General features: G+C 33.4%; 4 protein-coding genes and 1 long non-coding RNA gene across 8 annotated transcripts; 2 read left to right on the top strand and 3 right to left on the bottom strand.

The window, feature by feature from the left end:
* The first annotated feature begins 673 nt into the window (after positions 1-673).
* On the top strand, positions 674-1,485 carry LOC142236522 (ER membrane protein complex subunit 4-like). The gene is made up of 3 exons (XM_075307753.1): positions 674-849; positions 924-1,056; positions 1,118-1,485. The coding sequence occupies exons 1-3, from the start codon at positions 797-799 to the stop codon at positions 1,430-1,432; spliced, it is 501 nt and encodes a 166-aa protein (XP_075163868.1). The 5' UTR covers positions 674-796; the 3' UTR covers positions 1,433-1,485.
* Positions 1,486-2,200: 715 nt separating this feature from the next.
* On the bottom strand, positions 2,201-9,735 carry LOC142236523 (uncharacterized). Of its 3 annotated transcripts, none has more exons than XM_075307754.1 (5): positions 9,577-9,735; positions 8,986-9,288; positions 3,829-3,882; positions 3,704-3,774; positions 2,201-2,434 (listed from the first exon to the last, which is right to left on the bottom strand). In XM_075307754.1, exons 2-5 carry the CDS (start codon positions 8,998-9,000, stop codon positions 2,374-2,376), a joined length of 201 nt encoding a protein of 66 aa, XP_075163869.1. In that variant the 5' UTR covers positions 9,001-9,288; positions 9,577-9,735; the 3' UTR covers positions 2,201-2,373. The 3 variants fall into 3 exon arrangements, with proteins under 3 accessions (XP_075163869.1, XP_075163871.1, XP_075163870.1); XM_075307756.1 differs by having other exon boundaries at positions 9,500-9,623; XM_075307755.1 differs by lacking the exons at positions 8,986-9,288; positions 9,577-9,735 and adding an exon at positions 4,928-5,060.
* LOC142236524 (uncharacterized) lies at positions 6,088-8,973 on the bottom strand. 2 transcript variants are annotated; one of them, XR_012722075.1, is made up of 7 exons: positions 8,437-8,973; positions 8,140-8,362; positions 7,853-8,020; positions 7,683-7,788; positions 7,092-7,617; positions 6,663-7,026; positions 6,088-6,598 (listed from the first exon to the last, which is right to left on the bottom strand). It is a non-coding gene; the product is annotated as an uncharacterized LOC142236524 (long non-coding RNA). The 2 variants fall into 2 exon arrangements; XR_012722074.1 differs by having other exon boundaries at positions 7,853-8,968.
* Positions 9,736-14,914: 5,179 nt separating the features above from the next.
* On the top strand, positions 14,915-16,594 carry LOC142236521 (uncharacterized). The gene is made up of 3 exons (XM_075307751.1): positions 14,915-15,066; positions 15,123-16,342; positions 16,412-16,594. Exons 1-3 carry the CDS (start codon positions 15,039-15,041, stop codon positions 16,520-16,522), a joined length of 1,359 nt encoding a protein of 452 aa, XP_075163866.1. The 5' UTR covers positions 14,915-15,038; the 3' UTR covers positions 16,523-16,594.
* Positions 16,595-16,954: 360 nt separating this feature from the next.
* Positions 16,955-21,804, bottom strand: rt (Protein O-mannosyltransferase rt). Its single transcript, XM_075307750.1, has 4 exons — positions 20,182-21,804; positions 18,976-19,565; positions 18,729-18,915; positions 16,955-18,014 (listed from the first exon to the last, which is right to left on the bottom strand). Exons 1-4 carry the CDS (start codon positions 21,395-21,397, stop codon positions 17,287-17,289), a joined length of 2,721 nt encoding a protein of 906 aa, XP_075163865.1. The 5' UTR covers positions 21,398-21,804; the 3' UTR covers positions 16,955-17,286.
* Between the last annotated feature and the right edge of the window lie 4,872 nt (positions 21,805-26,676).

The raw sequence follows: 26,676 nt of genomic DNA, 5'->3' as shown, positions 1-26,676 counted from the left end.
TGCATGGGCGTAAATCCCAAAGATAATAAAAGAGGAAGATGGGAGATTGGCTACTGAGCACATCAAACCATTTACCACATTAGTTTAATACTCGAACCAAACGCGTATACGACAGGTATTGACATAGCATTAAAATGCAAATAAAAAGAAACTAAGAGCACGAAATAAATTTCCATAAAGGGGAAAATGTAATTTTTTTTGTTGTTGCCTAAAATTTATCATTGTTTCATTAAGAAAATTAAATTTTTCATTTAAAAAATAAAAACTAAAAACAACTAAAAGGATACAAACATGTATTAAACTAATCTGGTAAATGCAACATTTGGTATGACGCAAGCCAATCTCCCATCTTCCTCTTTTATTATCTTTGGTAAAATCCTGCCATAAATATCGTGACTGAGTGAAAATTGTTCATTATGAGTGTTCATGAGTGAAATTTCACTCTCTAGGGATTATAATTGAAAAGTTATATGATATATATTTTATATACATATACATTGCAGATGCTCGTAATCAACGCTACCTTAATTTGAAACAAATACACTACCTGTCATATTTCTTTAGTAATAGATTTCTACGGCGGTTTTATGATGGTAATGATGGAGCGTTTTTTAAAGATTACACATCTCTACGGCGAATGTTTTGTACTAACTTCATATAGTTTCATTAAATGAAATGTCAGTCTGACGTTTTTGTTTTAGTACACGACATTTTTTCTGCATGTGTGTGTGCTTGTATTAAATTCATTTCTTTAAAGGAATTTAATTGGACTTTTCAATAAATATCAATTAGCAAAATGTCAAAGCAAACATCCAAGAAGAGTAAATGGTGCCTGGATTTCAATACAAGGTAAGAAACTGGAATCCCCATAGATCCATAGTATTTGCTAAATAACTCTCCCAATTGCTCTCTGCACTTTTCAGCAAATCCAATGACTTGCCTTCCCCTCCAGGATACAATCCCAGCAGTGCTATGGTAAATCAAACTGAAGTGGTTAGAGATCAACGTCTTGTAATGAAGAAATCATGGGATTTAGCTTTAGGACCATTGAAACAGGTAGGAAGTGACACAAAATAACCATTTTGGATTAAAATAAATGTTAAATATTGTTTTGCAGATTCCTATGAATCTCTTCATCATGTATATGTCTGGCAATACAATTTCTATTTTCCCTATTATGATGATTGGAATGATGTTAATAAGACCAATCAAAGCTATGTTCTCGACACAAGTAACATCTAAAATGGCCGAAGGTGCCCAAGGGACTGGACAGAAGTTGGTATATTTTCTGGGAAATTTAGCGAATGTTGCAGTTGCCTTGTACAAATGCAATAGCATGGGTCTTCTGCCGACCCATGCCTCTGATTGGTTAGCTTTTGTGGAGCCACAAACTAGACTGGAATATTATGGTGGCGGAGTTTCCTTTATTTAGACACAATAATTAGGGTGTAGTAAACAAATATATACGCATTTGGTGTAACTATATATTTTTTTGAAATTTGGTACGACTCAGAGATGTTCTATATAATGGGGTAAGTAGAATCAAAGTATAGTATTCTAATGCATAATATAATATAGAAAAAATCCATGTCAGCACGTTACTTGTGCTAAGTGATATTCAAATATTAACTGGATAATAATGCATTGGAGCGAACATATAGAGCCTATGAATACTTTCATCAGTTTCTGGAATTCATTTGGAATGGATATCATTTATTTATGAGACAAGGTATAACCATAATGCACTTGGTACGCAAAGTTTGTCTGAACGGTGAGCCAACTTACTTCACCTAACCTAGTGCTAACAGTAAATATGTGTGTATTGCAGTTGACATCTGAAAAATCCAACAATAATACCCCTATATTGGTCGATTTTTTAATTCATTTGAACTAAGATATTATTTCCATTTCTGTGTAATCAATTGATAGCTAATGTAAGTAAAGCTTAAGCTTACCCAGGTTGAATCAGAAATATCCTTCTGCTTGGTATTTCCATAATAGTATTGGTATACAGAAAATTGCTGGTACCCCCATTAGATTAGATTAGAAATCAAGAGATTGTGGATAAAATTTGTTGATTCCAAAATCCACTGTTGGATATTCTTTATCATTTTTTACGATTTTGTCAATCATATCAATTCCCTTTAATTTGAATATAACGAAAAGTCAATTTTAGTTTTTCGAAAAAAAAAACAGAAAATGCCCATTTGTTCTGCTTACATTTATTAGTCAAATTTCATATTGATTAAAATATTCTATTGCATAATTTTACTATTCTGTAATTTACAATTCCGTAAAATTAAAAAAAAGACTTTGCAGGTTATTGAAATAGCATAAGGAAAATAAAGACTATACGCCCATCAGTGCGTGATTTCAATCCACAATTTTCTTAGCCCCTTTCTTGACATCATACAGCAGCTGTTCCGCGGGATTCCTTGGAAAGAGGAAAATAATATGTCATAAATAAATAAATTATTGAAACATTTCTAGAAAATAGGGATAGGTATGAAACACTTAATAAGAGGCGTATTGTTATGCACATTTTAAGGCGTTACACCTTAGTCTAGTATAATTTGATCTTAACAACAGATCTAAAAGTTGAAATATGTAAAATAAAATATGTTAGATATTTTATAAAACCACAAAATGTTGGTAACAGGTTTATGTCATAAGGTTTTTGTTAATTCTTAATGCTGCATTGGGAAGTCATATTAGAATTTATGTTCATCCTTATGGGAGCCAAATAAAAGATTGATTTCGGTGATATTTTGTCGAACAATCAATATACTGGAATTTTTCTATCCAAATTTTGACTAGAATTAATAATGTATATTTCTGGACATATGTATCGAGTTTGGATGTGAAAATCGAAAATGCTCGAAAGTAGTTGTGTAGTGTAAGACACCACTTCTAGAGCAATTTTACATGGGAAATACTCAAAAATGTAATGGGTTTAATGGCTCCAAAATATTATTAAATATGACTAGTTCAGTTCTGGAACGTAAAATGCTCACGGAATATGTGAAAACCACTTATGTAAAAGGATAAATATTTAAGATGGACATTTAAAGGTAAAAATGCCCATTAACATTTGTTTTAGAAAATGTTTGCCAATAGCATAGTAATAGCTTAAGGTGGATTTTCAGACTTCTTGACCAATGCAACATTTTTAGTTATTGAATCTAGAGATTTTCCCAGATTGCGACAATGAATATTATATGATTGTGCTCAAGACAAACCAACAAATCTTGAGTTTCAGCAAAGAGTTTTTATATGGATATGAGTTGTATAATATGGACAATTCAGAAACATTTCCAACTTTAGAACATGTTTATATATCTTAGAGGGGTTTTAGACGATGCAATTGGTTGCGTGCAATTTTTTGTATTCTCTTTTAAAGTTGCTTCTTAAAAACTTCAGCATTTATACGTTGAAATTTTTCATGCAATCGCTTGAAATTTCAAGTTTCAGAAATGTCAAAAAATTGCAAGAGGAACGGAAAACATGAAATTTTTTCTACCCCCTTTGCTTCTCTTCCCCGTTTGCCTACAAACAAGAATTGCGTGCAATTATTGCATGCAATTATTGCATCGTCTAAAACCCTTCTTATAATAATGTACACAACAAACACAAATTTCATAATCAAACTGCACAACAAATTTTGCTTAGGATATTTATTTTTATTATAACCCATAATGTTTACTTTTTACGATGATCATCCGCCATTTCCTTAATTTTGTCAATGATTTTGCTTGGTTCATCTACCCGTGGTACCTGCAAATAATCCCGCATTAACAAGATATGGATATAGATAATACGCACACTTACTTCATAATTTTGACTGATATATATGCCGGTATAAATGCCAGCACTAAATGTTAACTGAAAGTAGAAAAAACAAAAATAAAATTAGCATAGAAATAAAAAACATTTTTAGGTAAAACAGAAAAAAAAATACAACACATGACAATCTTTAGATGGGGAAGACATCTATGTCATGCCTAATACTAGGTGCTAAAACCTAGATGTTATGAACAAATGCTTGACATCCGGCTATACATGTTTCTGTAGTTGTCTTATAAGTTATACAAGTTGATATTTTCAAGAGAGTTAAACTTATTTCAGGGGTGTTTCTATCATGTAGCATGTTCTCTTGAACGGATTTGGATGTAGATTCCATAAAAAGTAGCTATCCCTTTGTAATATGTATAATAAAGATGGGCCGCCCATTTTTTCAATTTCCGACAAATTCTGCACTATAAGGTACCAATCTGAAGTCGCTATGGGTCTATCTCGTTTTCTTCTTGGTATTACATAAAACGTTTAAAGTCGTTGAGCCCTATACATCAGTATTGCTGTACGATATGAGTATGATATTTAAGAACGACTTATTATGATGTAAAACTTTGTTTGAGTACTTTCCAAAAATCGAATTCCTAATTTGCGTATTAGTTTAGATGGTCACGCAAAACCATTTTAATTTCTCCGTGAAATGGATGGCTCTATTACCATCTAGTTATGGAGAACATGGTAGTTAATTTTTCCATTTCAAAACAAAATAAAATACGAGAAATCAGTATATAGATATTTGCGAAACACATTCCATGAGCACATTATATAATTTAAATTTTGCCAGATTTTTATGCATAATTAATGCAAAATTGTTGTTGCAAATTAGCAACGAACAAAGAAAATCAAACGAAAAATTATAATGATGAGATGAGGGACAAGTGAAATCATAAAACCAAAAATAAACGTCAGATGAGCCAAAAAAAAAAAAAAACAACGGAATTAATCTAGGTGCGGAGAAGATGAAAAAAAAAGCAAAATCCTTATCAGCTAGCACCAATTTATCTAACAAAGCTTGGAATTTACAACAACTACAGCACCATGATTGAAGTTTCCAGATTCCGCAAGAAAAACTTACCAAAAATTTCAGCATATTTTTGCGGTCAAAGTGAAATAGCCTATCGTCTTGGAAAGTTGAATAAATAACAATAAATCTACAATGACTTCTTCGATAATCGATAACGATAACAAGAAATAGAATGATACAGGGTGCAACAACGCCATTGTATATGATGAATTTATGAAATTTTACTAGGCATTGTTTTTGCCTGTTCAGGCGGACATTCTTTTATTATCAAATAAATCAACAAAAAACATGATATTGCACGTTTTTATTCAGCTCCTTTTTAGATATTTAAAAATCATGCTTTATTGACCATCAAAAACACTCGGAAAAAAGAAGAGACGACATCTTTGCCGACAAGCTTATTGAATTTGTTGTCGCGGCAAAAATATTTCGCCTACCGCCTATCGCTATGGTTATATTTACATATAGCGTGTAAAAATATAACCATAGTTATTTTAGACGATGGCAACACTATACTATTTCCCGCCAAGGAATTAGAATAAATTTTACTTTGGTGATTGAACACTGATATCAATATCGGCGTTTTTGAAGAAAAAATAACGTAAATAATGTCAAATCTATTGGAAAAACAAACATTACGAAGAAATCAATTATTTTAACAACGAAAATATCAATTACTTTAACAAAAAAACTCAATTAGTCAATACCAATAAGGGTGTTTTTTAAATATTACCATAGAGTGCTTTCTACAACGATATAATGACCATAACGTTCGTGAAATACATAAACAAAGAAAACACAGGAACTGGTGAGTATAATATAGTATTTTTTAAGAAAACAGAGGAGGGACTCCTTGTGATGGTAGTCATGGTAAGAGTTACAGATCCCAATAAACACAAACGTTTGAAAAATACTAAAATTCAATAATTTTTCAAACATTTTTTCAAAGGATTAGGGTAATATTCAAGTTGAGAAATTGTTGAGAAAATCGCGTTCTCAACAAAAAACAGACATTACCCTCAACAGTAAAATTCAACACAATAGCAATAACTTCTCAATTGTAATCCTCAAATTGAAATGCATCGCTACTCAATAATTTCTCAAACAGTTTTCAATGTGATAAAAATAAAAAAATAGCATTGTTGCGAATACTTTCAAACCACAATTTGTATGAAAGTCAATCCTAGTTCTAACTGAAAGTCAATACTAAATTTCTAGAGATTTTGTAAATTTTATTATTTTTTTCGTTAACAAATATAATAATCTTAAAAATAACATTAATAATATATAAAAATAATAATATAATACCAATCAAAATGTAATTATCTTATTAAACGTATTAATAAATAAAACTATGAATACAACTTTAAATATCTTAAACATTTTTACATGTATAATTCCATTTCCTCCATAATGTTGGTGTCAAATAACTATTAATTAATATCCTGGCAATTTGAAATAATTACTATCGAGGAACTTGCTGGCTTGTGTGTTAGAATAGATTCCAGCAAGAGGAAATCATAAAATATCAAACTGATGACGGGATGTAAATTGATGTAATGCACATTTTCATCCAGAAGTTCTTGATATAGGAATTGTTGCACTTTGTTTTAATTGGTTGCACCTTGTAAGTTTTCTGAAAACTTTTCTTTGTTGTTCCCTTCATCGGTTTTTCATCGGCCAACATCTTCCAAGAATATACCATCCAATTATTTTAGTTTTCTGCAAAACAATCGAGTTTTGTGATTTCCATTATGTTTTCATTTCACTTTTTATTTTGACTTACCAATTTGTATTTCTTCCAACTGACCACGTACTTCGTGTTTTCCTCAAGAACGTTGGTTTTACAAAATTGTTGTTATTAAAATACTGGCAATTTTCAGGAACTTGATGACTAGATAATTGGAATAAATTTCCAGCAATTTCAATTCACAAAATAACAAATTAAACCGATGATGCGATGTAAATTAAACTATCGATGTGATGCGAATTATCATCCAGTAGTTGTTGATATGGAAAAGAATAAATACCACGTGTTTTTGGTTGCACTTTGATTTATGGAAACTTTCTCTTCTCGATATGCCACTATCATTTTTCATCGGCCAGTCTCTTAATGTGTCCAAGAATCAGCATCCAAATATTTTAGTTGTCTGCAAAGAGATTTGATTTTAGTGACTTCCTTAAAGTTTTCATTTCGTGTTTTAATTTTACTTACCAATTATTATAAGCAATTTCAATTGATTATTAAAAAATTTCCACATTTTTTTATTTCTTCCACGAACTTTGTTGTCCAAAGTAGTATTGAAAACCATGTGGTTTTTTCGTCAACAAATAAGAACAAAAAAAAAAACAAACAACAAAACTTTAAATATCTTAAACATTATTAGTAAACACTTTTGCATTTATAATTCGATTTCCTTCCTTTTGGTTCCTTCCTTTTATTAACATGCGAGCAATTTGAAATTAGGAACGTACTGGACCGCGTGTGAGAATTGATTTTCAGCAGAAGGAATTCACAAACTATCCATTTTAAACTGATAATAGCATATGAATTAAACTGACGATGTGATGCACATTTTCATCAAGAAGTTGTTGATTTCAACAATTTGTTGTTTTTAACAATTTTAATTGGTTGCACTTGTAATGTTTCTGGAAACTTTTTCTTGTCGATAAGCTACTCAATTTTCATTGGTCAGCTTCTTATTGTTTGCAAGAATGTAGCATCCAAAGATTATAGTTTTCTGCAAAGAGATTTAAATTTAGTGACTTCTTTAAAGTGTTGATTTAATTTTTCGTATTGACGTACCAATTATTATAAACTATTTGAAGCAGTTCCAGTTAATTGTCCACCTTTTTTTCATTGGTCAGCTTTTTAATGTTTTCAAGAACGTATAATCCATAATTTTAGTTTTCTGCAAAGAGATATACATTTAGTGACTTCCTTAAAGTTTTATTTCATTTTTTATTTTCACTTACCTATTTTTATATACTATTTGGTTATTTGTCTAAAATTTTCCATTTTTTTTTATTTCTTGCAATTGACCACGAACTTCGTTGCACAAATAAGTATTGAAAACCACATGGTTTTTTCGTTGCATTTTAGGGTAGTGTTTTGTCAAAGTTTTCTCATATCATCTTCAACACCTTTTCAAAGATTTCGTCAACATTTTGGCAAATTGGAAGTAATTCGCAAACAATTTGAAGATGTATTGCAGATGAGCTATTTCAAGTCAAGTTGAATTTATGTTGAAAATTATATTTACCCTCAAACTGAAAAATTGTTGCATTTGAAAAACGCTCATCCTGTGTTTATTGGGATAGCATCGTTTTTTTAAACTTCTTCAGATTGTCTTCTAAACTGGAAGAAACTGATTACTATGACAGTGGCCAATAGGCTCGAATGAAAATTACGTGCAATGGGAAGATATCTTGCAACTTCTTAACATTGTCTTCTAAATTGTAAGTTGGTAGATATGGAATCTAGGTCTGAAAAAAAGGCAGATGAAATACCTATAAATATAAGTGACTTTCGTTCTTGATTAGTTTATCACATTAAATACCTATATATGCCTCTTTAGTTCTTGATCGGTTTATATAGAGGAGTCTATAGATAAGTATAAACCAATATGAACCAATCTTCTCGTTGTAATTAGAAGGAAAAGATTTCAATCGTATACATGATGGCTAGAGACCAGATACTGACATCGTGTACCAAATGTAAACCGGATCCAATGCAATTTGCTGCCCCCAGAAGTCAAATCTGGGGACCGGTTTTATGGAGCATATCAAACCTCAACGGGATCCGATGAAATTTGCTTCTCCAGAGGATTCCAAAAGCTATACATAAAAGTGGTCAGCCTTTTACAATACTATGCGACCTAGATGGTACCGCTACTTTTGTTTCAAGTTTCAATTTCATAGCTTAGTTCGGCAGCTAGCTATCGATTTAGAATTTCACCACGACCCATAATATATGTACTTTATGGTGTACGAGACCAATATTTCGATGTGTTAAAAACGGAATGACAAAGTTATTATACCCGCCATCCTATGGTTGAGGATATAATAAAGTATTAGGATCAATACAATTCCTGTAGTCGTTTACTTACCAAAAACTTTAACATATCGTAGACACTATTTCCGTCGATAGCCAGTTTGCTGGATTTTAGATAACACCGATAAATGTAAAATTTATATTGGAAATCGTCGCACGTACACACGTACAAACAATAGTCAACGGCAATTACCTCACTTTTGAGAGCACATAAAATATTTAAAAAAATTCTCTCTTTTTTGTTGGTGTTTTTAAAAAATCAGTCGCGTGTCGTAGGATGAGGTACGTGTGTGTGTTATATGTTTATTTGGTTAATTAATAAAGCAGATGTCTAGTGAAAAGGTCGATGATGCTATTGCTAAACAAGTAAATAACGAAAATAAAGAGAAATTATATGCTCATTTCACTTTCTACACTTGTCACAGATGGGACACACAAAAGATCTAAGGTTCGTTTATATTATTTGCACTCGATTCGAATTAGATAATCAAATAAAATAATAAAGCTACATATTTTTAAAACAATTAAATATATTTAATAAACTCAAACTTGTAACAAGATTTGCTAACTATAAAAATATTTTTTTTATTGTTGAGGTAATTTGTCTATCAAAATGTAAATCTAAACACTTTTTTAAAAATTTTACTTTTGATCAAATCTGAGTGGAGAGTGCACAATTCACTATACACTGAATAACTAAATAATATGGATCGGTTGGTCGATCTTCAGCAATTCTTTTCCAACCACATACATTCGTATAAACTATTCAATATATGTATGTATAAATGGATTTTAGATTTGTTGTTGTTCATTTACTATTGTTTAATTTTATTCATGTTTATAAATGACCATGCTCACTGAGCGATAAATTTCTAATGTAGAGTTGTATTTTTATTTGTCAGCTTTTTTAATTTAACGGAAAATATAATTCGATTTCGATGAAATATTGATATCGTATCGGTTAAATGCAGATAGTAAGTTTAATTTTGGTTCTATATGAAATCACAAATATATTTTATGTGATGAATTTAAGGGGTTTAGAATTTTGTATATAGTATATGGTGCCATATCCCATTGTGTTTTTGTACACTCAGCTGCTAATACATTTTTTGTAATTTTTGGTCTAGTGGAACACAATTCATAAAACTTTTAGGTGTTGAATTTAAGTCAGCAGATTAGATTCTTCCAGATTCTTAATTTCACATATAGAAAAAATCTGCAGAAAAGCAACCGTAGTTTGCTGTTAAAATTTTTCTAATTCCAGATAGGGCAAAGAATAATATGTAAAATATTTACATTTTAAAATTTGACTCCAAGTATTCTCAAGATCCATAGAATTTTTTTTAATTTGAGAAACATTTTGAGGAATACAAACTTTGTGAAAATTTGCTTTGGGCTATTCCCCATCAAGTTATAATAAAATTTGCAACAAATATGCATATTTTTATGCCTTTTTACTGATTTTGTTTTCACTTTAGCGGCTAAACTCGAACTTAGTACTCACCTAAATGCAAAACATTTTCTAATAAATTTCTTTTGTAGTGCTACAATAGCAGCCAGATTGCCTTTTTTGGTTTAAGCAAACATGGAAATCGGGTTTAAAAAATAACTGACAAAGCTTGAATATTAGCAAAAAAGTCTGTTTTTCAGCGGATTTTTTCCTGTTTCTACTTAAAAATTGCTTTGAGTATTGAACATTTACAGATTTTTGTATGTTTTTGAAAATACAGTACATTCAAAAGATTAACAAGTATTTACGGCAGAAAGTTCGACAGGGCCGAGGGTTATGTCGCCTTGGTTTATATACAAATTCGACTAAAGACATTCATGCTAAGAGATACTGATGGCAGCATATCTTAAAATTGCTTAAGATTGTTTTCTAAACTGGAAGAAACTTATTTCGAACGTCATTCCAGAAGGGTTAAGAACAAAATTATGAGTATAGATTTTCAATCAAATCGGATCGGTTTATAAAAGGACTATGTATAATTAACCCATATGGGCTAATTTTGATATGGTAGTTAGAGAACGTATGGTAATATCAGGTCGGATGAAGATTGTTGCCCCAAGGAGACTCAATAAATCATATATAGGTTTCTAGACATCGAAGGGGCGTTCAATAATGTCCATCCGAGCTCGATATTAAATGGACTGACAACTCTGAATGTTGATCCATGTATACTCAGGCTGTTAGACGAACTGCTAATGAAGAGACGTATTTCAGCCACACTAGGACAAGCAAACATACAAAGGTATGTGAACAGAGGCACTCCCCAAGGAGGAGTCCTATCACCTCTTCTTTGGAATGTTGCTATAAATAGCCTTCTGGTTACTCTAGAAAAAGAAAGGATAAAAGTGGTGGCATACGCAGATGATGTGGCTCTGGCAGTCAGGGGAAAATTCCCATCCACAATCAGAGATATTATTCAGAGGGCCCTCCGGATGACTGAGAAATGGGCGAAAGACAATGGTCTTGGGGTAAATCCTGCAAAGACAGAATTAGTCATGTACTGCAACGATCGCAAAACTCCCACGGTTAGGCCTATTTCCTTAGGGGGTATTGAAATTCCCTTTGGTGAATGTGCAAAATACCTTGGCGTTATTTTGGACAGGACGCTGAACTTTAAGCTTAATATTGAAGAAAGGGCGAGAAAGGCAACTGTAGCTTTGTACTCGTGCAAAAAGGCAATAGGAAAAAAGTGGGGACTGAAACCAAAAATTGTGCATTGGCTATACACGGCAGTGGTTAGACCTATAATGCTATATGGTGTTGTAGTCTGGTGGCCGGCACTTCAGAAACCGACTTGTTTAGATAAAGTTCAGCGTATGGCGTGTTTGTGTATTTCAGGCGCATTCAGCAAGACAGGAACAAATTCCCTTAATGTCGTGCTGCATCTATTGCCTTTAGACATTTTGGCCAAACAGTCAGCTGCAACAACGGCTGTGCGGTTGCGCGAACTATCGCTGTGGTCGGAAAAAGGTTACGGTCACAGTTCTGTCCTCAAAACAATGCCAGATGTGCCTAACGTAGTGGATTACACTTTGGCGAGTCCACTTTTCGACAAAAAGTTTGAGACTCTAATCCCCAACAGTGAGGCGTGGTGCACACAGACCCCGGGGAATAAAGAATATATAGATTTCTACACTGATGGCTCCAAATTGGATGGACAAGTGGGGTTCGGAGTATATTCTAATGATCTGGAACTTCGAATAGCGAAAAGATTACCTAATCACTGTAGTGTTTTTCAGGCTGAAATATTAGCAATAAGAGAGGTGGCGAATTGGCTGAGAAGTAATGTTCCAAAAAATGTGGGCATTAATATATACTCAGACAGTCAACCTGCAATAAAATCCTTGGACTCTGTGTTCCTCAACTCGAAAACGGCCATCGACTGCCGCAAATCTCTCAATGAGATGGCTGAGCAGTACAATATTCACCTAATATGGGTGCCTGGCCATAGGAACATACCGGGGAACTGCGAAGCGGATGAGTTGGCAAGGCTAGGGACTACCTTACATATTCCAGGGGAACTAGAATTTGTTGGTATGCCCCTAGCTACCTGCAAGCTCATGCTGCGTGAGAAGGCTGTTATGATGGCAAATGTTCGATGGGAGAATTGTAAGGGTTGTAACGACACCAAGCAAATATGGCCCCATTTCAACTTAAACCGCACACTAGATATGCTAATGTTCTCGAGACGTCAGATATCACTCCTGATATCTGCTATAACGGGTCGCTGCCTGATAGGCGATTTTGCAAAAACTATTGGCGCGAAGTATAATGACTATTGTATGAGCTGTCATGATGCAGAGGAAAAAGAATCAATTAAACACCTCTTGTGTGAGTGTCCTGCATTTTGTGTAAAGCGCAAGCAACTTTTAGGAGCATATAGCTTCAGATTACTGGCGGATCTGGAAAACGTTAACTTAAGCAGTCTGCTACTGTTTTTGGAACAATCTGGTTGGTTCAACAAAGAAAAATAATCAAGAAGGTTCAGCGGTTAAAACTAGAAGTGCCCATATGTAATAGGTACTTTTAGTTAATGTGGTATCACAATGGACTGAATAGTCTAAGTGAGCCTGAATCTTAATCGGGCTGCCACTTTAACCTAACCTAACCTAACCTATATAGGTTTATATGGGTCATTATTTGTGTGGTAGCTAGAGGGAATATACTGATATCACGTATCAAATTTCAACCGGATCGGATGAAGTGTGTTGTTCCAGCAGGCCCAATAAGTCAAGTAAAAATTTATAATAAATATTAACTAGTTTTAATAGCGAACTGCTGGTTTACAAATTGTGTACTGTTTCTATACACTCTCTAAACAAACCATATTTTGTCGGAGACAAATAGATTTTTACTAGCGTTATTTCACAAGAGGTGCATACTAGGGCTGTTATTCGGGATCGATTTTTTCGGGATCCCAAAATTTTCGGGATTTCTTAAATTTTTTAAGTAATAACAATCTACAGCGGCAAAAAATTGTTCTGTATTAATCCAACTTAGTTTAATTTACTTTTATTAACACAAGAATATAAGAGTAAATTTAAAAAGCAATTTCAAATTGTGATAAAAATAAATTAAAAAGTAATTCAATTCAAAATCAATCAATTCAGCAAATCATATTATGGATTTTGATTAGATTAGGTATATTTTCGTACACTTGAGTTAATCCTTAAGTAACTTCTTAAAAATATCAAGGCATCCAAATTTTTATAAGATAAACGCGATCTTGTCATATATTGTTGACGGACCTTTTATCATTGCTTGAGGACCTTTTTGTTTACTTCGCTTTTTGATGAAATAGTCCTTTTTATAATATGCCTCATTTATAACAAATTCTTACTCAATGTGTTCCATAAATGTTTATTATTTTGGGTATTTGTTAGGTTTGAAATCTAAGAGCCGTTTGAACTGAATAAAGACTCCAATTTATTAATAAATAAATAAAAAATGCTAATAAAGCCACAAATTTAACAAATTTGAATTATGTTTCGGGATCCCGAAAAATCCCGGGGTTCAAAATAAAAAATCCAGGGATTCGCGATTAATCCCGCCCCGAAAACCCCGGGATTTCGGGACGGGATTTATCCCGGGTGATAGCCTTAGTGCATACAGATCTTTTATTGGGAAAGCCCTTATCCTGCGCGGGAATGTTGACAAAGTCTAAAACCTGGCAACTACCACCAATAACATATCCAAAGATAATTGAGAAGAAGATACAGTCTTGTCATAGCAAAACTGAAGCACCAGAGGACTCTGCCAACAAAATATCATAAAGTTTGCGTCGACGTGTCTCTCAAATGTACTGCCGTTTGCGTCGGAAAATATCATAACATTTGTGTTTTTCATAAATTTCTGAATAAAAACCCACAAAAGCAGTACCAAAACGATTGTAGAAAATTAAAATAAAACGTATGTGTATTTTAAATCAAATATTCATTATGGTTTTATGTGAATATTGCCGTTTAAATTTATTCTTGGGCAGAGCTGCTTTGGAAAAAATGGCAAATAAAACAATTTTTTCTCATAGCCCTCTACACCTTGACATTTGTCTTCTCTTGATAAGAGCACAATGCTCAATCTTGTTATACTCAATTATCTTTGACATATCAGAGAGAATAAAAAGACGAAACCGTGAAGCGAAACTGCGTCAGTCATGAGGAAATTTTCTCTAAATCATGCAGTTTTTGTCGGCGCTTCTCTCAAATATCATACAGTTTGAGTCGGCGTCACCCAGTTTAGTTCTCTGCCGGCTTTACGAAATGTAAGGAAAATAGGATTTAGAACCTAATTTCTTTTCATTCTATTAATTTTTTTCGGCAGACCATTTGAAATTATAACTGCCGACGCCTTTATAAACAATTTATCAAAACAGCGCTTCTACCGCAACGTCGGTAATACCACGCTGCAGGCATTGTGCGACATCTATACGGTTGACATTTGTTGTTTTTGTAGAAGAGAAATTTTCGTCCTCTTGTGTTTTTATTCTCTCTGAACATTAGTTTGGTCATACGGCAAACCAAAGCAATGTCAGCTGTTTGTGCTTCAACGAAAAACAAATTATAGAAACGATAGGCGCAATAGATTGGGATGCAATTACCATGACGCACTTTGAAGAAGATAATAGAGGTATATCCCGTTTACATATCTAGAAAACCATATATTGAATGCCTACTGTCGTTTAGAAAAAGATGCCATAACTACGACTACCATAGAAGATTTAAACGATGACTGTCTGGAATACATATTCGAATGTATCAAAGATTTACCTACACAAATCAAAATCTCCAAATGCTGCAGACGTTTTCAATCTGTAATTTTGAATCTGTGGAGAAGGCAACCGCATCTTAGAATTTTGGATTACAGTGTTTTGCCCACAATATTACAGAACTATGAGGAATTTGGCTATTACCTGCGGACTATGCGTTTAGAATTCAATACATTGCTTATTGTGGACGATTGTCTAAATGTATTCCTCAAGGAAATGGAAGAATGCGGTATCGCCAGCTTGCCGTCAGTGTTGAGATGTTGGTTCAATGATGATATTACAGAATGCTATCCGGAAGATGACGATGTGGAATCATTAACTAGATTAGTGCCTAATTTAAAATACCTCAAAATCACCGTACCAATTTCAGGGCGACATTTGTCAAACTTTCGTCATTTAGAAGAGCTACATTTGTACGATGAGAAAACAAAACTGATCGAAATTGAAGATGATGCGTTTAGAGACATTCTCTTAAATGTGAAAAACCTTAAAGTACTGGATGTACGAACTTTTGAATGCAGTCATTTAAAGCTAACTTCAGATATTTTAGAATGTACCTCGTTGGAGGTATTAAAATTGAATTTAAATACATTAAAATCCGGTTTAGAATATGTTCTACAACTGCCACATTTGAAGCAACTAAAAGTTTTATTAGATCAAGAAATCGATGTATCACAAATCGAAAACGTGGATACATATGACTATAGAATTTACGAAACTGAAGAATATTATCATATACTACGAGAGAAGGGTACCCAAATTCAAGGTTTGGCTGTGGACTTTCATTTTTTGCCAGTAAGCTCTACATGGATGAAAAACGATTTTCGCTGTTTGAAACCAGAAAACTTGAGAATCTTAGCATTGTGTAATTATGATTTCGAGGTGGAGGACTATGGCAACTGTTGCTTTGCACATTTAGAATTGCTATGTCTCAGACATTCGGAAAGACTACATGCAGTAACTATTCTTGATATGTTGCATCTTTGTCCGGTGCTTAAACATTTAGATCTATGTTACTGTCTAAATTTGGATAAATCTCTACTCAATGGTCTGATTACATTCTTGCAAAATCAGAATAGGCCCGATGCCTTATGTGTGTACTACAGAATGTCCGGCTTGGAAAAGGAAATTGAAGAGGTATATGCATGAATTTTATAAAATAAAACAAAGAAATCTTTCAATTTATATTCGGCTTTGTCCTTACAGAATTCTGCGTTTTGGACATCCCAAAAATACCTGAAACTTTCAAATGATTTTCCTCCAGATTCCGATATGGGATTAAGTTATGTCCAAAGGGGTTATGCTTTCTATTTCTGAGTTTTGATATTGATCGACAAATAAAGAGTTTTTCTGTTATTTAAATAACCAAATTATTGGTATAAATTAAAATTGATTTGTTTCTTAAGTTTAAAGGAATAATCTTCTAGTTGCCATTTCAATAAATTCGACAATTCCTTAAACCCCAGGAATATCTGGTGAACGCTACGCTAATAAATAATTGTTCTGTTCCCTTTTTTGTATCAATAGGGATTACACCCAGAATCAAATTTGTAAAACTTCGGTTAAATAGGTTTTTTACTACTTCCTTATATAGGATGTACGATTGTTGAAAATGGTATGAATGTATCATTGGCGGCGTTGCGTATCGCGGACAAGGAGAGAGAGTCCACCTGCTGAAACAAAAGCCAAGAAGAGTGTTTGTATACATTTCATTGTTACTAAACCCCACAAAAATAGAAATTTCGTATCTTAATTTGTTATTTTTTTTATTTCTAAAAAAGCTATGAACAAATTCTACTATACTTAAAATATATATACATACATACATTGGATTTGGATTGGCTTACGGAACTAACAGTTTCAATAGAATTTTAATCACAAAACTAGATTTAAAATTTAAAACATTAAATTATAATTGATTTAATATAAATATTTCCATCATTAGTTCTATTAATTCCTTCAATTAAGTTTTGTGGCGATCATATTGTATATATTAAAATCTCGTTATAACTCTAAAGACAGTTAATGTTTTAATCGAAAACATTTTGGCTAACTTTTTAGTGAGCATATTACTTTGGACATTAGGAAACGGCACGTGTCTCTACAGACCTATGTACAACAAAGTCCCAGGTATCCTTCCACCGTAAACTCAAAATATCTTGAACGTTTAATTTTTTCATTCCATAACTAATGGGCAGGAAATATATGTATACTCCAACAACTGCTAGGAACCAGGTTAATATAGCCAAACGATAAGCTCGAATCAACCATAAGCGTGAGCTAAAAAATCGTCGAATTAAATAATCAATATGATCGATGACAAAAGAAAATAATTGCACTTTATAGAGAAACGCTGGCATATAGTGATGGAGAAAGAGATCACTGTCGGTAAAAAAATAAGGTATATAGTGTAACAGATAACCCACAAAGAACGTATGGCCAACATTTGAAAATCGTTTCCACTCCTTTTCGTCAATATCAAAACAGAGGCGTCGACGTCGTAGTAAATAAAAAATGAACAAAGCAAAGTATACAAGGAGAGACAGGGTGCTTGTATACCAGATCAATATGTTGCCAAGTAAATGTATTTGGGCATTTGAATTAGACGATACCCAATATGCAATGCCTCGAGTTAATAGCGGCCAATCCAAAGGACTCGAACTATACATATGACTTTGAACTTGGCCGCTTATGGAAAACATTTTGAATTGCAGCTCCAGGAATTTTTGCATGAATGATAGTTTTGTTGGCCCCGTAGGTATCATTTCGGCATTTAACATGGTTCTTTCGCGTTCGGTCCGGTCTGAATCTGTAAAGAGATGAATTGTTTTTCAAATGTTGCTATAACAGTAAAGGAAAATATGGAATGCTAAGAGAAATGAAATAATGTCTGAACATTTGGGAAATTTCTTTCAATGTTAAACGAATTGCTATGAAATATAGTAGTTTACAGTACATTAGGGAAGTGTTAAAAAAGAAGACTTCATGTCATGGTCTAGGTAGACATGAAAGTAAATTTTTAGCCAATTTTAAGATCAGAATCAAAGCCGATTCATAAAGAAATGAGGACAATATAGCACCCGAAGTAATGCCAGAGGCGAATAAGATACTTCGTCTATACGTATATTTGTTTTTGGAATGACTTCATGGTTAGCAGGTCAGACTTGTACGAGTTCAATCTCTCTTTACTACGCCAACATATTAGCACATTATAACCTAATTCTACACGGTTTAAAAAAAGAGGTTCCAAATCATTGAGTTAAGGAAGAAGGCCGCTCTATCAATGATGAAGAAAAATGTAAAACAAAAATATAAAAATTCTTGTGCGAGTTATTACAATGAAAATTTTAACGAAAGGGTGTTAGAGGCTTCGGTCGTATACCTCTATCATTGACCAGCTTATAACAATATGGACTGTCTTTAAACAAATTGATAGTTTTAGTTTCCCATGAACACTACTTCATTTCTTTGTGGGTCCTTACTTCATAGACACTAGTTATCGGTGTATTTTTTGTTTCCTTACCCTTGGTATATCGATGTTCTTCCACATTCCATATTACATCTTTACCACCTGTTTCCCTATCCGAGACAATTTCATGTTGACGAAAGCCCCATTCAGGTAACATACGATTTGAATATTTAAGGGCAGCTCCGGTTGAGACATGTATAAAACGAACCTCCGATTTTATTGTTTTCCAGATTGGACCTTCCTAATATGGAAATAAAAAAAATATTAAGATAAATTTTATGTTCTTATTTGTGTTACCTACCTTTTCCTTATTTATTATATCCACTTTCCATAAAAGTTCACTTTTCATATTAATTCCATAATCAATATAACAAGAAACTTCTTGACAACTCGGTGTTAAAGGAGCGGCTACATCATGGGTATTTAAAGCTCTGCTTGTTATGCCATGTACCAATTGGATGATGTCCCCGTCGCGTATGTATTCTGGATTCTCACCAACTACTATGTCATCGTATTTTGGTTTTTTTACTATCCACCAATTGTTAACATCTTTAAAGGGATAACATGTCACTTGCTGTTGATGAGAAGATCCTCTACCATCCGGATATCTGATAGGATAAACATGGGCATGGGAATGTAACCAACACATATGTCCATGTGTATGTCTTAATGTTATTTGGGAACCATGTGCAACTTTAAGTGGTTGATTACGGGTAATGGATGCTAGACCACCTTCGAGAGATGCCTGGAAAGCACTTGTCAATACAACATCGTGTGGTCCAGCTTTATAGAGTGTATTCAAATGCAGGTAAAATACACCAAGATATATGAAAATGGGTACGACGGAAAATAAAATAAACTGTGCAATAGTTTGAAGAACTATGTGAAGATCTATGGTTAAAAAAAAAAAAACAATTGCAATAAATGTGTTGTATTGAAAACTGAAAAAAAGTAAATTATTTCGGTGTTTCATTAAGTCAATATATTAAAAAGAGTTTCTGCTTTCAATTACGAAATAAATTGAAATTGAATCAATCACGAAAGTGATAATATCAAGCATCGAGACTACTTAAAAATTGGCTAATTAAAGATTTAGTTAATTCAAGTAATTTTTGTTATTGAATTTTGTTTTGATTAAAAACATGGTGTTCCTAACGGCGTTGATTGATTAAATAAATGAAAACAGAAAAAAGTCTCCTGAAAAAGAGAAAACATTAGCTATTTGCTGAAATATCAATCATTGTCCTCTATTTTCTAAACTCGATTATACTAAAAAAATGTCTTCTAAGGACAATTGTAACACAATAAGGCGATTTTTTTACCTCTAACAGTCGCAAATGACACCTGCATTATAGAGGTGTGCTAATTCGCGGAAACCCTTTTGGTGTTCAGCCGAAACTGGGATGGAACTCATGGCTCTTTGTATGCTACACTGGCTTATTAAACATTGTTTCAATAAAACGTTTTTCGAAAAAATGTCGTTTCCCATTTTGTGTCCCACACTTACCAGTTTTTGTGCCATCGTAGAGAAGATCCCAGAGATATTTGAGTATTAAATATATTGCCAAGAAATAGGTAAAAAATCCAACGTATTTTACACTAAATGCAAAAGTCAGGAGAGCTGCAGATGCAAATCCATTTAAAAACCAAGAGATATGCAAAAATTTCGACCTGTGAAGCCTTAATAAAAAATACAAGCCTGCCGTGCAGAACAGCAGTAACATTGACTCCATTAATATGAGGCGTGACTGGATCAGAAGAGCATTGTCAAAGACAACAAGTAGACCTCCTAAAAATGAACTACGCCTTGATATACTCATCTCCTTTAGTAGAGAATAAACAGCACTAGGAAGTAAACTTCCACAAAGAGCCGGTATTAAACGCATCCAAAATACTGGAAATGTTGACTCATATGGAGAGCCTACGTGGGAGGCTGTATAGTTACCATCATACCCTACGGAATCGGCTACAGCAGCTATAAGTTGTTTGCCCAAAGGTGGATGAGTATCGAAGAAGAATTGATTGCGCATATAGTGGGCCACAGATTTGCCATAATGTAATTCATCAAAGACCACATTGCGTGGATATGAGAGTCTATAGAAACGTGTTACGAAAGCGAGTATAAATAAAACCCAGGCAAAAAGATCCAAGTGTATTTGGAGCATGTAACTTTGATCCTCATTGTCTAATGTCGAAGAAGTCTGCGGATTTTCTAAGGAGGGTATTTTCGTCTGGGCTATGTGGCTTGTGTCTGAGTTCTTCTTATTTCCCAATTGCTTAGACTCCGATGACTTTTCTCTGCTTGTACTTCTTTCTCGATCATCATTAGTGGGTGTATGCAAAGACCTGGAACTGGAAGTCGATGTAGAACTGCTTAATTCCGTGGCATTGGTTTTGGCTTCACTGGTCACATCTATCGTATTTAAAACACAATTGGCATCACGACAACAGTCTATGATGGGTGTTAGTAACTTGCCATTGCATAAGCTATGTGCGCTTGTCTGAATAATATTGAGAGCTGCTATTGTTGCTGTTGTGACTGGTGGCTGTGTGTTGTCATCATGGTGTTTGTTGCTTTCTCTGTCCGGTTGAAGTCTTTCGTTTACAACGACATCGTTGGCAGAATTTGTATGTTGATCTCGCTCATTGTTAACTTTTGTTTTTGAGTTTTTCTTTTTTCGCCTTTGCCCCACACCAGTTGAATTTGGAGAAGACGAAAACATTATTTTGGCCAAGAATTCATAAAAAATGTATGTCGATCAAAATTTTCGTAGCAAAAAAAATCAAGGAAGAATTCTTGATCTAAAGGTAAAACCGACTCTTTTTTTCATAATCTTTTCTTATTAATTTGTATTATTTTTTATTGGACCTTGTTTTATTAGTTGGTGTATAAGTTTGCACTTTCACCTTTTCTTTTTCATTAAATATCTTCGATTTTGTTACTTTTTCTTTTTGTAAATGATAAAATACAATCGTATTATTGAGATTTTCCATTCACTGGGTATTTCATTTCAATTCTGCCACAGAAAATTTTTGTATTAATATGCTTCCAAAGCCACGTCTTTTGAAATTGATAATAAACCTGGCAAAAAATGTTCACTTCCATCTACACACGATCCATAGTCTTTTAACACTGACCAGTGCTGCCGCTAGTGAAAAATTGAGTGAACTAGATTTTGGAAAAAAGTGGAGTAGATTGAATAAAATTGAAGTAGCATACATTTTTGAAAACAAAACAAAAGAATTCATTTTATTATACCCTCCACCATAGGACGGGGGTATATTAACTTTGTCATTCCGTTTGTAACACATCGAAATATTACTCTAAGACCCCATAAAGTATATATATTCTGGGTCGTGGTGAAATTCTGAGTCGATCTGAGCATGTGCGTCCGTCTGTTTAAATCACGCTAACTTCCGAATGAAAGAAGCTATCGACTTGAAACTTGGACAAGTAGTTGTTATTGATGTAGTTCGGATGGTATTGCAAATGGGCCATATCGGTCCACTTTTACGTATAGCCCCCATATAAACGGACCCCCAAATTTGGTTTGCGGGGACTCTAAGAGAAGCAAATTTCATACGATCCAGCTGAAATTTGGTACATGGTTTCAGCATATGATCTCTAACTACCATGCAAATTGGTCCACATCGGTCCATAATTATATATAGCCCCCATATAAACTGATATTAAATGAATAGGAAAAACAAATAGGTAATATGGGGAAAAATTTTAAAATTTGAAGCAGAACAAAAAGTGAAGCAGATTTTTAGAAGAAGGAGTGACGAAGTAAATTTTGTGAAAATGAAGCAAAATACTTCGATTGAAGTAGTAGCAGCAGCACTGACACTGACTGCATGAATCTTGCTATGCTGGTTTTTTGGCTCTCTCACATGTGCACATTGACTTTATGTTCGATTTGTTTTTTCTTTGTTTTCTCTTTAATTCTTTCTTGTCTGTTGTTTTTTTCTTCAATTAAAACTTGTTCTTTGGAGAGTTGGTTAGAGTCTGTTATGACTTTATTTACGTTTTTTTTTTGCTTTGCTTTAGACCAGATCATAAGTCGTAATAAGTCTCCTCGTCTGGCTATGTGGGGAATGTGGTGTTTTGACCATGTTAGATGATTTCGAGTGTGGCTTTTATTCTTGTAAACAAAAACAAAGCCGCATTTGTCATTTCTTACGCTGCTGTTAGTATGTGTGGTTGTGTGCATTGAGAGGAAATGTGTTTATTGTCTATAGGGCTGCTCTTTGCATCAGGGCTGCCAATAAAATTTAAAGAAAAATCGTCACTTTTTTCCGAAGAAATCGTCATAATCGTCATTTCTATTTTAAAAATCGTCAAAAAATCTGCAATGTAAATAATATTAATATTAAAATTAACATACGTATGTTAACTATGCATTTCAACAAAAAAGCATAATAAATTCAGTTTTGTAAAAAAATAAAAAACAAACATTTTTTATGATTTTTATTTAAATATAACAATAAAAATCTTTAGTATTTACGTATATAATCGGGCAACGATTTTCCAAAATTTGATCATAAAACTCTCATTGATTGACTCTCTAATAAGGAGGTACAATTTTCTATAGAAATAAAATTAAGAACATCTTCTATAGAAATAAAATGTTGACGAAATTTTCTATAGAAATGAAATTTTGCAAAAATTTTCTTAGCAATAAAATAATAAAGAATTTACTATAAAAAAATTGACAAACATGTTCTATAGACATAAATTTTTGCAAGAATGTTCTATAGAAATAAAAATGTGCAAAAATTTTTACAGATGTAAAGTTTTGAGAAAGTTTTCTATACAAAATAAAATATTGACGAAATTTTCTACAGAAATAAAATTTTGACAATATTTTCTACAGAAATAAAATTTTTGACAAAATTTCCTATAGAAATAAAATTTGTTTATATACTAACCACAAGAATTTGATCAACAACTTCAAAATATTTTTTTTTAATTTGGTAAAATTTCCTTTCAAATTTTGGTGGATTATTTTTGACACGAGTGGCAACAGTGATATTAATACTGTAGATTTAAAACGAGGTATAGCTCCTACATGTAGCAAAAACTCCTACAACCACATTCTAGCAAAAACTCTTTTTTGCTGGATCTGAACTCCTTCTATTCAAAATTTTTGAACGGAGCTAATATCGTCATTTTCGGGGCAAAAATCGGAAAATCGGCATTTGCTATTTTTTTAGTAAAAAATCGTCAAAATGCCGATAAATCGGCAAAATTGGCAGCCCTGCTTTGCATACAGCTATGTATTTAATAGTTTTCGCTCTTTTTCTCAGCTCAAATAATAACGGTATTGTTATGTCAAATTTATACCACGAACAGCCACCTGGTTTTAGATTGATGCTAACAGCTTTTTATCTTAATTACATACAAAATAATGGTGGTGCATTACAATGTAAATTCATAACTCAACGAATTTCGTAAGCAAAAACGGTAACAAGCTTTGCTGAAAAATATCATGTAAACATTGAATGGTGAAATTCAAATGTGAGTTTAGTCTCGTTTTGAAACAATTTTAAACAAAAATTGAGAGAAAGAAATTTACATTTTCCCCTAGTTAGGCATAATAAAATCGAAATGCTTGATGATTGAATTTTAATGTTTTTAATCATATTTTATTTCATGCAAATCTCTTTCTAAATTATTCTTTGAATTTTACTCCACTAGCTTGAATTTAATTTTCATTACATACATCAGCAGATAGTGGCTGCTGTTTATTGTACCATAACTTCGATTTTCTTTAAAATTATTAAAAAAAAATCTCTACAATGATTCAAGTTCAGGGTGGATGATATAGAATTTTCTGCCCGGCGAAATTCATCATCATTCTTACTTGACTGCAATGAAGAATGTGGACAATATGCAAAATGAAGTATGCGAGATTTATGTGTGAACATATCGTCAAATAGAAAATATTACAATCATAAAAAACGAACACATTTGTTCCAATCAACAGCATATAGTGTTGACAATGTGCCAATGGTGCAATATCTTTTGGATATACAAACATACATATATAGTGCTCAGTTGGCCAAAACATCGGAAATATTAACATTGAATAAAATGCTGCCGCAGCAGTTAGGTTAGGTTTAGAGGATGACACCAATTCGCAGAAAGGAAAAATTGTGTGCACTTAGACCATGTTGGTCCATTGTGTCTACTCATAGTTGTTTCTTTCCTCTACGTCATCTATCTTCCTGACTGCTAGTATCAGTCACATATCATTTGTGTTCTCGAAAAGCAAACGGTTCTCTAGATCTTCCATCCAGAAACCTTGATAAAGGCGTGTATATCCTTCAGATTACGCTACCGTAATGTCCTGAAAGAAAAAGGAACCCAGTATCTTATTTCTTCAAAAAGATAATGCTGACACAGAAAGTGGTAAGAGTCTTCCGTAACCTCCGGGTCCAGGCACCATTTACAAATATCATCGGTCATTAAGCCAATCCTTACCATGTGATTCCCAAGTGTGTTATGTCCTATTATGATGCTTATTAAGGGTCTCAAATCCTCCCTGAATCATTATATTTAACATTTACTTTATAAGTATATCAATATAGCGGGGGAAAATCGTCCGTAACGATGAAATCCATGCCGCGTGTACCTTCCTTAGCCAGTACATCTGCCTCCTCATTGCTCCTTATTTCATAATGTCCAGGTACCCTGCACAGAGTAATATTATGCTGTTCAGTGAGATCTCTAAGTTCTCTACGACAGCGGCTGACTAACTTCGACGTTGTGTTTGTATTATCCAAGGCATTTATTGCTGCCTGACTGTCGATGAAGAAGCAGATCTCGCTTCTGAATATCGGCCTCAACAACAGGAGCTCCGCAGCTTTGGCAATAGCAAATACCTCAGCCTGAAACATGCTGCATGCGCTGTCCATTCCATATTACTCTCACAGCAGTCACCAAGGTGCAATTATGTCCTAGTTGAATCAATGTTAAAAAATCAAAAGCCGATTAGTCGTTTTCGATTTTTCTACCTTTTCTTTTTTATAAAATGTCGATTAGTCGAAAAGTGGATGTTCGGCATATGAACACTAGTAGAAAAAGTTTCATTATAATAACGAAATATGTCGTTAAAATTCAGCCAACGAAACAAATTCGTTAATTCAACGATTTTTTTCGTTAATATAACGAATTTTCTGCAAATCAACGTAACGTTTCGTACTATTAACGAATATTTTCATTGTATTAATGAAAATGTTATTATATCAATGAAAATATTTCGTTGGCTGACTTTTAATGAAATTTTCTTTGTGTGTATCCCTAGTATTAGTTTCGTTAAATTTTTCTATATTTGATGCTCCATATTGTGTGACATGCCAAATGCCTTATTTAAAATAGGTCTTGAGAAAATTTTCAAAATTTAATTTTGTATTTAATAAGACGAAATCTACATGTTCATCCATATAGTTTAAGAACACTTTGGCCACTTGGGTATATTTGGCTTTCCATCCATATGTGTCTGCGTTCATCTTATCCCGAGATGATCCCATCGAAGAGCAAATATTTTTTGAAGATGACAAAGGCAAAAAGCACTTTGCGCAAATACAAGACGAATTCCAGAAACACATTTAGAGCACTTGCACTTGGCTGGTATGCGTTTTACAATGCTTTTGTGACACAATTCCATGCAGTGGCACAACTTAATCATCGTCATCCTGCACACTCAGATTCTCATACACATCGAGGTCTGCTCTTTAGGTGTCATTTTTACTGTGTGTGAATTTCTTCTTTTATTTTTGTGCTCTATTAAGGGTATGTGGATAAGGATGTACAGGGCTTGGAGTGGATGGAGTATTATCTCGAGAAGAATGTTTTTAGCAATTTGTTGACTAAGACGTCTGAAACGGTGGTTCGAGAAGGTGGTGGCTGGTTTCTTCATCACTCGACTGCAAAATGGTGCAACGGAAGTGGTACGATGGCGAAGTTTAAATGGCACTTATGCGTGAAAGAAACTTG

This window comes from Haematobia irritans, chromosome 4, assembly GCF_050003625.1.
Source record: "Haematobia irritans isolate KBUSLIRL chromosome 4, ASM5000362v1, whole genome shotgun sequence".
Taxonomy (NCBI): Eukaryota; Metazoa; Arthropoda; class Insecta; order Diptera; family Muscidae; genus Haematobia; species Haematobia irritans.
This window is presented reverse-complemented; position numbering and strand designations above follow the sequence as displayed.